The sequence below is a fragment of the Taeniopygia guttata genome, chromosome 5, assembly GCF_048771995.1.
Source record: "Taeniopygia guttata chromosome 5, bTaeGut7.mat, whole genome shotgun sequence".
Taxonomy (NCBI): domain Eukaryota; kingdom Metazoa; phylum Chordata; class Aves; order Passeriformes; family Estrildidae; genus Taeniopygia; species Taeniopygia guttata.
This window is the reverse complement of record NC_133030.1, coordinates 38,518,490-38,533,436: the sequence shown is the minus strand read 5'-3', so window position 1 is coordinate 38,533,436 and position 14,947 is coordinate 38,518,490. Positions and strand designations below refer to the sequence as shown.

At 35.1% G+C, this 14,947-nt stretch overlaps 1 protein-coding gene across 2 annotated transcripts in view; it reads right to left on the bottom strand.

Moving 5' to 3' along the window:
• Window positions 1-14,947, bottom strand: part of ARHGAP5 (Rho GTPase activating protein 5) — a 43,511-nt gene that overhangs the window by 3,855 nt on the left and 24,709 nt on the right. The window contains exons 5-7 of one of the 2 annotated variants that reach the window (XM_030274627.4): window positions 5,125-5,202; window positions 4,059-4,190; window positions 2,304-2,409 (exon numbers count right to left, since the gene is read on the bottom strand). In XM_030274627.4, coding sequence (XP_030130487.3) covers window positions 2,304-2,409; window positions 4,059-4,190; window positions 5,125-5,202 — 316 coding nt within the window. The remainder of the gene's footprint in view (window positions 1-2,303; window positions 2,410-4,058; window positions 4,191-5,124; window positions 5,203-14,947) is intronic. The other variant, XM_072930208.1, reaches the window with a different exon arrangement.

Below are 14,947 nucleotides of genomic sequence, written 5' to 3'. Positions count from 1 at the left end.
AATACAGACTGTCAAGTTGCCTTTAAGATCCTGTACACAGCTGTATCCACCTCTTTCTATATATGCAATTGCTTACATCCAAGTAGATTTCTTGTTGAATGGAATCCAACTATCTAACACTGCAAATAAGACAAAAAATGACAGTCTTCCTTTAAAAAAAAAAAATCATTTTGTTACTAGCAACCTGCAATGTAAATCACACATCATTAGTAGAGAGAGGACCAGACCAGAAAGTTCAATGTACATAATTTATGTTCTCCACTAAATTGCATGATTAATATGTATCATTTGCTTGTAGATATACATGCATCAGAAACGACTCGGGAATTTTTTAAATTATCTTTAGTTCTTTTACTTGCAGCAATCCAGGTACTTGACACTGTACATTCAGCTGTGCTATGCCAGTAGGTGACCAGATGAAGAATTGTGACAGTTCCAAGACTGCCATTCTTCCACAAAACTTTCGATCAGATTGGTTAAGAATTAACTCTTTACAAAACTAATAACTGTGTCAAGTCTGAGATGGTTAGTTAGATACTTGTAAGCAAATCTTGAAGTTCTGTAATATGGACATTTGTTCACTGGTATGGTTTTATCCATTTTAGGGCTGAATTTGCATTGGGCAAGAGTACAGTGGAAAATTTGATCCATTTCCCTGAAAAGGAAAATGGTTTATAAAGGTTAAGCAAGCTGAACATATGATGGAGAGAAGTTTAGAAGTAGGCACCTAAATTCCAAAATCTTACAAGTTCTGTAAAAAGTCCAAATAGAGAGTACCTACATTCTCCCTGTTGACAAAGTAGGAAAGTTAAAGGTTCTTATTTCTACCCCTGTACTACAAGCTAAGTTAGATCATTACAAATACCTGCAGAAACACAAACAGTAGTCCAGAACAATTAAATGTCATGAAAAGCTTATATATGTGTCTATACACAAAATTGCCTGGCTGAAAAGTAACATTGCACAGAGAGACAAGGAAGTCTTGATGGACAACAAACTGAGCAAAAGTCAGCCAAGTGACCCTGTGCCAAGGGCAGCCAACAGCACTCTAGGCTGCATTAGGACTACTGCCAGCAGGTCTAAGGAACTGATCTTTCCCCTCTACTCAGCACTGCAAAGGCCACATCTGGAGTCTGAGATGCACCTCTGGACTCTCCAGCACAACAGACATACAAACACACTGGAGTGAAACCAATGAAGGGACATTAGGAAGATTATTAAGACATCAAAGATCTCTCAGATGGGGAAAAGTTGAGAATGTTAAGAGTGTTTAGCCTGGAAAAGCTCAGGGAAAGTCTTATCATTGGTTGTAAAGAAGATGAATTGAGACTCTTCTGAGTGGTGTTCAGTGACAGGACAAAAGGCAATGGGCACAAACGCCCATAGGAAATTCTCTTAGCATAAGAGAACATTTTTTATTGTGAGGGTGACTGAGCCCTGAAACAGGTTGTTCTGACAGACTGGAGTCTAACTTCATGGAGATACTGAAAAGCTAACTGGACACCATCCGGCAATCTGTTGCAGTTAACTCTGTCAAAGCAATGGGGTTGAACAAAACAATCTCCAATGATCCCTTATAATCTCAACAATAACATCGTTTATCTCATTCTGTGGATTTCAGAGAACAATTTCATCTTAGCTGAGTAAGAAGCACGAGTAAGCTGCTCTTTTTCTCTCTTTTTTATGACAATATTCTACATGTAAAGGCATAGATTATGTGACACATCTATCAATACTGTTTTAGTAAACATGGAAATAACTTTTAAATATAAAAACATTAAATTTCATGCAAGAAGCAAAACTTAAGAAGCAAGTGTAACCAATTTACTGTTAATTTCAGCTTTGTTCTATATTTAAAGATTCACCACAGAGTTTGGGCTCTATATTTTAGATTTTGATTGAAGGTAGCCCTGTTTTGGCAGGAGGGGGAAAGGGGGGAGGGGGAGAAGAGGGTGTTTAGGTCAAATGACTCAAATTCCTTAAAACCTAAATTAGTGTATAATTTTAATAGCTATTACTTCCTGGGGAGCAGGGTCTGTAACAGTTATAATTAGGTGCATAGTTATTATTAGGTGAATTATTCTTTCAAGCTTTTATTATGTACAGCATTCTTTTAACTTTATAGTAGCAATAATGCCAGATAAATATATGTCAAAGATACACGAGAAACAAACCTACAAGGCTCTATTAATCAACTGTAACTCTTCATTTCTTTTTCTACATTTTCAATTCTAGTAGAAAATTAACTGTTAAAAACACAACCTGTTTTGCAACTGTTATAACAAAATTGAAAAATACTAAACCTGTTTAGATGTGTTATTATGTATCTGAAGACATCATAGTTCACTGGGTGGAATTTCTTCACAATCTCTTTTAACTCGTGTAGCCGTTCTGTCTTATCCATGATTTCTATAGAAATAAGTGACATTTTCTGACACATCTAGAAAGACATACTGAATAAAGTGTTGCTAAGTCTTTTTCCTAGTATTATGGTACAGGTAACCCACAGAGAAATATCAAGTGAGAAAATATTTAATAAAATTACTATATCCATAGAGTAACTTTTTATTATAGAGTTTGTCCTGGTTACTCTAAGCACACTAAGTACACCCACTGCAAGTTTAATCAGAAAAATATTTTCCTGAATTTAAGCAAATTATTTATCTTTGTTCAGCAAATAATTACTTGACTAGCTTACTGCTGGCTTGTAGAATAACAATGTGACAGGGTCATTTCTTGTTAGAGTTCCCTCTGCTTGCAAAATGTTATGACAGAAAGACATTCACATGAGCTTCTTAAACTTCACAGTTATTCAAATCATTTAAAAATTAGAAATAGGGCTGCTGCAGCTATTTTAAATATACTGCCTAAAGAAGATCAGGGATTCTTCACAGGCCCAAAGGACATTATTCATACTCCAAACATGAAATAACCAACATGTAGGAAAAAAATATGAAATAAAGCAACAATTTTATTTTAAAAAATCAGCAACTAATGTTGTGGATCCACTCATTCTGCAGAATATGCTTCTAATCAATGATGGTTCATATAAAAAGGAATTTAAGTTCCCCTCTATTACTTGACTGCTTTGATAAAAATAACTGTCATCTACCCTAATGTCATAGAAAAAAAAGTTAAATACAGTCCAGTATATCCCAAATATAAATTTAGAGTAGTATTAACAGTGTTTTAAAACAGTAATTACACTTATATTCTAATCTACTTTATGTTTTGACTGGAATTTAACTGTTATACTTGTAAGAAAAATAAAGCCAAAGTAACTACACTAAATGAGTAATATCCCTGAAAAGCACAGCAGAAATACCAAAAATCGCCATATACCGCTATCATCAGAAAATCCAAATTTCTAATGGGCTACAACATATTAATCAAGTCCAGGCCCAAGCCTTAGGCTTACACCACTGCTTCCATGTTTTGAACAAAAAATACTTTGGAAGACAGTATATGACAATCACATTCTGTAAAAAAGTGCGGTGGTCATTTTGTGGAAGAGCTTGCTGCCAATATGAGACACTAATTTCAAAGACAGGAATACTATGAAACAACTGATAAATGTCTGTAAGGCAAAGGCAAACAAAACTAAGCATCTTATAAGAGTTCCCAAAGAATTTGAAAAAAAATCTAAGTGAATTATAGAATGACCATAATAGATGTGTGTGATTTTTACAGTCTACTTTGAATGTAAGAATTCCTAAATTCAAGGGGTTTTTCCCATTAAGAACTGCAAAGCTGCACCAAGAGCTTTCATCATTTTTATCACTTAACAAGAAATGGAAAAAAGTAGGTATCTCCCAATTAAATTTTCTAAGACAAGGAGAAATAAGATACTAACACTAACTTTGAAAAATAAATGTATTACATTCATCTCATCATATACAGTTCTTCTAATTCTAAAGAATATTAAAAATACTAAGTCTAAGTAATTTTAAAAAAATATTCAGTGCAGATAGTCCTTTCAACTTACAATGAAGTAATAATTGCAATAAGGGCAATGGAAATAACACAATTAAATCCAGAAAAGGTTGTTAATCACTTACTCGATGTTTCTAACAACTCTTGATGCAAAGAGTAAGGAACTAATGGATCTGGCAGATCTGCAAAAAAAGCTTTCAGAGCCCCAGCCACAGCATTCACTGTTACTCCCATTGATTCTAGACTAATATTATGATCTGCAAAACAAAATTTTTAAAAAAGCAGTGTAAGTAAAACCTACTGTTATCATTCCTTATAATACTTTATGAAGACAAGGATTTATTCAAAACATTGAAAACTAAAACTTTGCTAAATGATTATTAAATAATGCAGGAAAAGGTAAACCTATTGACAAGCTGCTATCACACCAACCTACAAAAAATCAAATATAAGAAAATCTGACAGTATTACAAAACAGCAGAAGATCAGAAAACCAAAGTTGTCTAATTCTCCAGGAAGACTTGAACAATTTTGTATTTGTCATTAAGTGATTAATCAATTTTGCTCAGTAAGGAGTTACAAATTCTATTTCTCAAAATGCTGCTAAACAGCAAAGCAAAGCATAAAGAAATGGAACATTTATTTTCTTTAACATCTAGGAGAAGTTTTACTATTTTTCACAGACTCAACTTCATGATTAACATTCAAGAATTTTTAATAAATATTTACATTTTAAAACTTAAAGTGAACAGCCTAAACTTCCAATCACATTTCATTATATTGTACAATGACAAATGCTGTGTTAAGAAATTATCCAGACCTAATTGTTAATGCATATTATTCAAGAGAGCTTTCACTAAAGAATTGCTATTTGTGGGACATAAGAAGCAGCAGTAAATCCCTTAATGCCTACTGTTAACACAAGGAGCAGCTAAGACTGCACTTAAACTCTTTCAAAACTTCTAATACCACATTTTAAAAGCATTTAAGCCCTCTGCAACAAGATTCCCTCTCCATCCTTGGAGCTTCACTGGTAATAACCTGGACTATACCAATACAACCCACCAGACCATTAAGGACACAGTGCTATGGAAGTTGGCTTGAAAGTGCAATCCTTTTAGATTGCACTGTGATAAATCCAGGGACAATTCATGTTCTGTTTTAGCTTTAAATAATAAAATCTCTGATTACCTTGATCAAACTGTTTTTGAATGTTGTCTTGATCTGTTTTATTCCCACTAACACGGTACAGGCCTTCAGTACATAATCCTTAGAAGAGGAGAAAAAATAAATATTAAAAAGCAAGTTTACATACAATAAAGCAAAGCAGAACCAATTATAACTACTAATTCAGAAATCAAAGTAGGAATACATTTCTTAAATGCCTAAAAAGTTACACGTTAACAAATTAACCATTACAGCAATATACTACTACCAAAACACAAAATGTCAACTGTCTATTGAGTCCATCATTCCATTTAACATGAATCAGAGGAAATGATATTGTAGGATAACAAGACTCTGTTGCAGATATTTGTTGAATAATGTACCCAAAATTATTCTCTTACTTATCTCTAGTAGACTGTTGTTATTTGCACCATATTTTTTAATAATCGAAAACCAAAATTCTGTGGTACCCACAACATTTATGCTTTTAAAAACTGTCTTCACAGTTTGGGCTTAACAATTTATTAACAAGCAACAACACACTAAAAATACTCTGCGGGGAAAAATCATGCATTTTTAACTGAATACCGATCTTTTAATTTCATGGTGTAACACACTCCTGTGTATGACAAGAACTTAAATCTTCCAACATCCTTTTACCATTTATATTTTATCAACTTCAAAACCATTTCTCCTCACTTCTTACCTAAGGTAAATTATCACATCATTTACAAGTCTTTCTTTAAGGGGTGGGGGAAAAGGAGAAAGATGTTAGGAAGCAGAGGTTCCCCAATCTTCTCATTAGTACTTTGTTGTACCATACACTACATTGCCATCATAATTCCATCAGCCTGTCAAGGTAAACATCGAACAGTACACCTTAATCATGCACACACACGCACTTACACACTCCACTCCAGTGATTATGCTTCCTACCACATTGCTATCTTTTTTTTGCCCACAGGTACTCACTGAATAGTCTATCCTAATAATCACACCATTACCCAAGACAGTTTTCTTTTTTAATTTAGAACCTACTAAGCAATATAAACAATTTATAGTTCCTTAATTCTTCAAATTACCTTTATGCATGCAAAATTATCTCTATACTAGATCTCCATAACACTACATGGATGTATTAAAAATTCACAGGTTTCACAGCTTTATGAAATCTCTTGGCCTTTTGCCATCATAGGCCAATAACTGAATGCATTTTAGATCTTCAGATCAACACTTAACTTTTCTGTCATACTACAATCCACCGAATGTGTCCTTTAAGTTACCAAGAAATATTACCTATTAAGAATCCTATGACAATGTTCAAAGTACAAAAATCACTTGACTGGTTCATACAGCTGAGATATTTTTAACAATTTCACATGACTCTCCTAACTCATTATTTCCTTCTTAATGTCTCAACAACTCAACATGTCTCTCCACCGGCTGCATCAGAGCTTATTTAGTAAGCATTTCTTCAATAAACTGTCATGTCCATCATTTAGCTTTCCAATTCCATAGCTAAGAGTTTTCCTCTTGTAAATATACTTTCAAAAAACCTGAGCCTTGTTCACTGATACCCTTGAATACCACTAAAAGGTAGAATTTGGCAACACAGAACAAAAACTGGTTTCAATCATTCAGTGACTTCCACATCTTGAAAGGAGTTTCAAACCTGCCTTCAAAAAAATGTCCCAAAAGTGTTACATGTGATCACAGCCAGAAACACTTGACACTCCTCTTCCAGAAGCTGTAAATAAATCCAAAAACCACTGGTAGGTAAGAGCAAGCTATGATCAAGATTCTTTGTCTAGTATGAAAGAATTCTCTATTGGAGACCCTACAGCTCCAGGACAGTCTTAGTTTTCTCCAATTACTATTCAATGTCCTTCTGCACAAAGGGAAGTGCATGTGCCACAATAGCACATAATAAAAAGTTACTATTTTCCAATGCTTTCCAATTCTGAGAAAGGCTGAACCAAATTGCAAGCAGTATCGAAACTGTGTGTATAGCATAGCATTATGTAATAGCCTGACTTTTCTTCCTCCAGAACACTTACCCTCTTTTTTTTTTTTTTTCGCTTGCTTGATAGCAAGTACTGAGAGTTTAAGTTTTCAGAGAGCTGTCTATGATGATTTCAAAGCCTCTTCCCAAGTGACAACAGCTATACTAACATTTAGACTGCTGAAAAGTCATAGAGTGTCTGCTAACAACACCCACAGCCAGGCTCCGCTATCAAGTTCTGTCTGTGTTTCTGAATTCATGCCACAGTCACAGCAAGTCCGTCTCTCCCAGTTCAATTCCTTCCTCTACAGAGGCCAATGAAACTATTCAGGACTCATTCTCCACTACAATAGCTGAGACTATCATTCCCACACTTACCTTTGTAAATTTGGTGATCTGTGTATTTGTCTAATTTTTTTCCATGGAGTGATCAACTCCTATGCTACAACACAAGACTAAAGGAATTGCCAATTTACTGATCCAAAGCAGTAATTTCGATGTACATCTAGAATGTATATAATTACTGAGCAAAGAAGCCAAAGTCTAAGTAAGAATCTCACACTAATTTTACTTACATAAAATAAATGTGTCCTTATCAACACTGACATCTAAAATCCCATGACATTCAATTCACACACTGAAAACCAGAACCAAATATAAGTGTTTTACTGCATCTTGTAATAAAATAATTTATAGCATATTGAAATGTCCAACAAACAATAAGCAGTACTTTTAGAAGACCTTTGCAATAGGAACCTCTCCAAAGCTGAATTAAACTTTCTATAATTTACACAAACTGATTATTAAACAAGGTCTCAATCATTTTATGAAGTGTCACTCAAGCCCATATTTTATGGCCTGCCCATTTCTAAAAAAGAATACAAGAGTACAATTAATATGAACATGCCTAGGAGAAGGCAGGAGCATTCTTCACTTCATTAAAAATGGGTGACAACTGAAGCTTTGTAGTTTTCCAGGCACATACGGTTTGGTCACATTGGGTCTGGAGAATGCTGAGGGAATAAGGGGAGCAGCATCTTGGGCCTACCTGCATTGTTTAGGAATTCTTTATACAATTCCCATGATGTTTCCTTTGAAGAGATACCTCATTAGCAATACAACTCAAATGCACAACATGTGTTTTATGAGTATTTCAAAACATATTTGTTTACAGTTTTCAGTGATTCTCTCACACTACTAAATTAATGCATGTGCTCCTCTGGTAGTCAGTCTTCCATTAGGAGAAATAACTGATGCCTGTGTTACCCTCTTGAGTTTGTTTCCTCTCTGTTGATTAATTCCAAAGTTATAAACACAGACTGGCGTACAGTCTCCTAACTACTGAAACCTATTCTATGCCAATTTTGAAGTGATCACAGAAGGAATTCTCAGGAGATCATCTAGTGCAACCTTCTGCTCAAGTAACAGTCAACATTGAAATCAGATTTGGATGCTCATCTAAACTTCCCTTTAATATCTCCAATTTACCCCCCAGTCTCTCTGGGTAACCTGAACCAGTGTTTTAATAACCTTCGGAGCAAAAGTATTCCCTTTCTTTCTAATCGAACCTCCTGTTAATGGCATTGTACTTCATTACTTTAGCCTGGCTGCACCTTATCAGTAATATCCTCGTAGGTATGGGAAGCCTCTTCTGGGTACCTCCTCAGCCTCTCACTCCAAGCTGAATAAACCCACATATTAGAACTCCAGGCCTGACCCTCTTTTGCTAGACTCAAGTTTGTCAACATCTTTCTTGCAGTATTTCAGATGATGTCTAATGAGTGTAGAGCAAAAATTAGTAACCACTTCTGCTGCTGTAGAGCCTGCCCCTTCTTTTGGGAAAATCCAATACAGAAGGCATGACCAGCCTCTTCTCCAACAGGACCAAAAGATCCTTTTCATTAGCACTGATATGGACCCAGTCAAGCGCTCAGTATGTACTACCGCAGTGGATTAGTCCTTGCAATTCTAGCTGAATGGCCTAGCATTTGTCCTTGCTGAATTCCTTCCGGTTCCTATTATCCCACTCCTCCAGCTTGTCTACGTTCCCTTCAGTAGAAGCCCTGGTCTTAAACACATTAATGACACCACCCACTCTGGAATCACTCACTAACTAGATGAGGGTACAAAATGTGTTGTAGAGCTATTCAAACCAGAATCACGAGTCACCACCTGTGTGCGCTTTTTGCTAAACATAAAGCTTCATGGGCACTTGAGTCAACTTAACTGAACAATGTGACTGCAAACAATGGTCTCACTCTCCACCTCACAAATCGCTGCTTCTGTCCTTCCCTTGCTCCTGCTCCCTGCCTTGCACTTGTTTTGGCATGTATTTGACTCTTAACTTACCAGCTCTAATACTACACAGCAGCACATTTACCAATGTTGCTGATACAGGTTTTCAGAACAGTGAACTCCACTGATTCAGAGGCACCCAACAAGTGCCCAAAATGAAAAGTGACAGAAACTCATACAGCAGGCCAAGGGGGTGTCTGGTTCTGTTTTCTCTGTGCAACACAACAGGTTTCTAAAACTCTTCAGCTCTCCCAAGCCCCTCATATAAAAGGGGAGGTAATCAATCTAGAATTTCTGGATTTTCAAGCCACTAGGAATATATTTCAATGATGTACCTGACTTTTTTACCACAACAAGCACTGCTGACTCATTTTCTTTGCCTATTTCTACCAAACCTCATTCTCTGGAGACAAACTTTGCCTTAGCTATACGGTCAGAGTAAAAATCTAGCCTCACAGCAGATTTAGCATAAAAGATCATTGTGTAAGCTAGGTTTGAAGGAAATTCAAATAAGGCAATATTCTTTTACTTGAATTACCTCCAAAACTGTAAATTTCCCAGCATTACAAAAATGGTCTCAATATCAAAATCAGTAATTATTGTACATATACCAAGTACACAATTTTTTATTTCTCTTACAGCTCTCCATAGGAACCACGTGAGATACTGACATTTAGCTCTGTCAAATTCCTTCCTCTGTCTTTATTTCATTCCTTGTCTCACAAACTGAGTAACTAAATTATTAAAACACAAATTATTATAATAAGGTTCTCTTTGCTAAATTATTTAATTTACAATTAAAACTATTAATGTAACCAGTTTTCTATGAAGTATGGAATCTAAAATTCATAATTTGGTCAATGAAGTACATGGATAGCAATATTATAAAAAAAAAATTTACAACATTTGAAAGCTCAGAGAAGAAAAAAGCCATTAAAATACTGATATTAAAGTTGAATATCATCAAGAACTATGTGTACTCAACAGCAAAACTGCTAGTATTTGTAATGTTAATTTGATGTCTCCTTCCTTGGTAAAACAGAATGAAATGTAATCTATACCAAACTTTTCACCAATGCATGAAGGAATACAAAAAGTAAACACAAAATGCAAAAAATTACTAAAATATTTTTTAAAATCTGATATGCTAATAGTATCAGCATAAGTCATCTTGCCTGAATTATTTTAAGTTTGGGAAAACTTAAAAATCAACAATAGGAGTTGACTACTACACAAATAGTCCATGGAGCAGTTCATCACTAAATCTGAGGTGTGACAGCATAAAAACACTACCAACGAAACACTCAAGCTACAAAGTTGGCATAAATATGTACACTTTTCACACTTACAGTCTGACAGTCGGTATTTTCCACTATACTGCAATACAAAATTCAAACCATATCAATATTTTGTTGAAGACATTAAATTACCCTTCAGAAATCTGTTCCTCTGTCAGAGCACTGAATATCTACCTTATTCTCCTCATGATAACTATAACTCTTCGAGAAATACAGAACCCAAGCAATTCATACAGCATACTTTTAAAAGTATCTCAATTCTGCTACCTGTATTTTGAAAAAATGAGTTGTTCTAAAAAGGTAATGGTCTACACTGGATTTTCTTATTTAAAAATAGCAGGTAATCTTTTTTTCTAGCATATCTTAGCATAGCACCATTACTTGTATACAAAAATAACCCCTACAATTTTCTTAAAAATCAAAACTCTACTTTCCCTGCTAAATACATTTCCATAAACCTAGTTTACAAAAAAAAATACACTTTAAAAGTTCATTTCAAATGATGCAACAAAATTAAGTTCTCTTCAGTCCATCAGGAGAAAGCAAAAAAAACAGACCAGAACAACTGTATCATCAAAATATTCTTTTGGAAGCTCATAAACAAAAATAGCTACCACTGACAGGCAACTGAAATAGCTGCCCGCTTGGGCAAGTTACAAACTGATTTGCAAAGGATGTGACAGAGGTAAAAGCACACAAATATCATACATGTCACTAGTGACAGGAAAGTGCTCATACTGTCTGTAAAAGGTTACAGATAAGACCACAATACCTTTACCAAAAATCAGATTTTTGGAAAACATTATATATTTATACCAAGATGTTTAGTGGAAAACTTGGTAATTCACCACTGGCAAGTTACTTACCTGAAAGGAAAAAAAAAATCTTTTGATCATCTTGTTCAGTGAACCAAGAAAGAGCTCTGACAACCAACCAAAATATTACTCATCCTGCTATAATTAAAATGAATTAAAAAATTAAAGGCTTGGATAGAAAAAAGGCTTTCTTATAATCGTGGACAATGTAGAAACACAGAAGCAAAGCTTGTTTACAATATTTACAAATTTTTCCTCCTTTCTTATCCAGAAGTGACAGTAGTATAAAATTTAAGATGTTCTCACATGGTATTGTGATTTGTTTTTAATCAATATGTTCCAACAAAACCAAGTATATGTGCTATTGCTGCTTCGTACTCTCAGTACCAGTGACAGTGCAGGCAGCTGTGAAATGGAGGTTGAAACACATTCACAGCTTCCCAGCTTCAGATCTACTCAGGTATTAACCTGAATTAATTGCCCCCCAGTTTCTGCTTCCAATACTATCAAAAAGATTACAAGGGGATTCAAGCTCTGTTTCAAGAACTAAGTGATTGGCTCCATAAAGCTAAACCAGTTTGGATTAAAGCTTTTTGCTGAAAAATACTAAAGAGGAGCACAGAGACAATAACCTTCAGCTATAGGCACAGATTTAAGATCCCTTATCTTTACCAGATCACCCTTGACCTTGATAAGAACAATATGGTTTCTTCAGAAAAAAAAAAATCTGTTGATTTATAAAAGGTTAGAAATTTAAGCTCCTGAATTTTCTTTGGTTTTTCCAAACTGTCCCTCTTCTACAGATAGACTTTTTTTTTTTTGTGAGGATATTCCAGAATATTATGGTAAAACAAAAATCTGATGGTATTTTCTGCATGTGCTCAATTCTTTAAGGTCTATGGTGGAGCAAGAAACTTCAAAGACACTTTAAGGTACTATCTACTACATCTAGGCATCTGAAATAGAGAAAACGGTTTTTCACACCATGTACTTTCTAGCCTCAGTCAAAATTTAGATGAGAGGGTACAAAGCATTGCCTTGTATAATTTCATGAGACAGAAACAAAAAACATGAAAAATTAAGATTAGCCCTTCAAATCGAGATTAATCACAAATTCAGCCACAATCCAAATTACATAGGAGGGAGCTGAACACCATGAAAGTACCTGAAGAGGAAACGCTAAACAATTATATCCTCTGTAAGAGAGCTATACAGAGTAGCTGAGTTGGAAAAGACTGCACTTCTTGATTAAGAAGACAATGATAATAAACACTGGTATTCAGCGCAGTTCAAACTGGCAGCAGACTGACTTGCTATGTACAGATGAGTACTGAATGACTCCCCAGGGCCAAGCAGCTTTATCATACAGGAATGGTATCATTCTGAACTCCAGCCTGGAGCCAATAGGTCCTGACTTGCCTTGTGCAGACTAATAATCTCCAAAACTGTTTTTGTGGAATTTTCTCAGTCCCTAAGTCAATGATGTGAGTCTATCTCAGTACAGGATTTGAAGGCAATGCAAGTGAACATTCTTTTCTCTCAAAGGCAACAAATATATTCTATCAGAACCCTGCTTGAAACTCAAATACCTACAGCATATTAATTCAATATAAATATAATATACATTAGAAATAAAAATACCCCAGCCAAGTATAGAAGCTGAAAACAACACCAAAGCTACTTAGACAGAATCCAGAGTAGGAGAAAGAAAACTGTAATACAGATCAAAAGCAGAGGTTTTGTTCTAAGTGCTTAACAAAACTAGGAAGACAACTAGCATCTTCATAGTCATGAACTATACAGATGTACAGTGTTTGCCCAGCTCACATTCATGGCCAGAATTAAAATTCTCCAGGTGTACAGTAGCATTCCAGGATGAACTAACATAGACGTACCTAACAGAAAAGTTGTGCCTTCTGAGTCACCCCTTTTGAGGTGACCCTACATTTTAAATACATAGCAGTGTAACCCAACATCTTATTTTCCCAAGACAGGTCATGAGAAGAGATGTGCAAAACCTTTAGGATGGCTGCATGGTTTGATGATTATGAGGAAAAAAGACAACAATGTTCCCACACTACTATAGTTCTCTCTCTCACCCCACAAGCTAGTGAAAACCATTTGGGAAAAATACTTTTTTTGAAAGTTCAGCACAAAGATAACAATACTTTTAAGCAAATAAAACTTCTAGAACTGGACATATAAATTCGTTGTTTGAAAGTATTCTTAAAAAGTAGAACATGCTCAAATTAAGTTATTGCTAGATTCCACAGACTCCTGAAATTGGTCTTCAATACCAGTCAATATCTGTTTTATATATAGCTATGCATAGTAGCTGTAGGTAGTCACTTTTAAAGAAAACCGGTGACAGTGACTCACCTATAAATGATGCCGTTTTGTTTTGGGTTGGGGTTTTTTTGCTACAGAAAACAGCAAACACAACATATATCTATTAAACTGCCTACACCACTCTATCACTCCTTGCCCTTCTTCATCCTTTCCCATTTTTAACTGGGTGAGGTGGACAAAGCAAAAGCAAGAGGGCAGAACATACAGCTCTTACCTTTAATACATAGAAAGTAAGGGTTAAAGACAGATCTGCACTAATATCTCTAACTCCAAAAGATCAGTGCCTGAGATTTCACCTAATTTCTGTATTGCAATAATGCAGCATGTAAGTCTTCAAAAACAGCTATGAGGCTTACCACCTCTGGTAGTTATTTTGGAAACACTATTCTTACAGATGGCAGCAAAACTGAATTTTACTATAAGGAAGAAAACCCATTAGCTTTATTCTTGCTAAAACTGCTACTCTCATCTAACAGCCAAAATTTTATTAAAGATCTAAGCAAATTTAGAAAAAAAGATGCTGTATTACTTTGCACTAAACAATATTCCCTTTGCAGACATACATCAAAAGATGGCCCTGAACATGTTTCAGTTCAGTCACACCCTCACTTGAAATACAGCAATACAGCATTTATAAAACTTCAGATCAAGCAGGATCTACACACTAGGTAAAAACTAGTGTTCACAATCTTTAAAACAAACCAAAAAAATCCCCCAAAAACCCCAAACAAAACCCAATCACAGATCACTCCCAAACCTCAAATTCCCACTCTTAACGGTAGTCTTCTGTTTGACCAGCAAAATCATCCTACTTGCCTCATGGTCACACAGTATATAGGCTGAAAGCAGGGACAAACACAACCAGAAAGCCAGGGAGAAAGGAGAGAGAAAACCAAACTGTGAAATTTCACTTTAGTGTAAACATATATATATATGTTAATATTTTACATTAAACTGGGACATTACATCTTCAATAGATTAAATTTTTTCATGGAGAATTACACAGGATTTAGAAAATAAGTTTTTCTGTCTCTGCAACAAGTTAAAATGCAAAACTAGGTTTACTTTCAAAATCAAAAAAGCAAGCA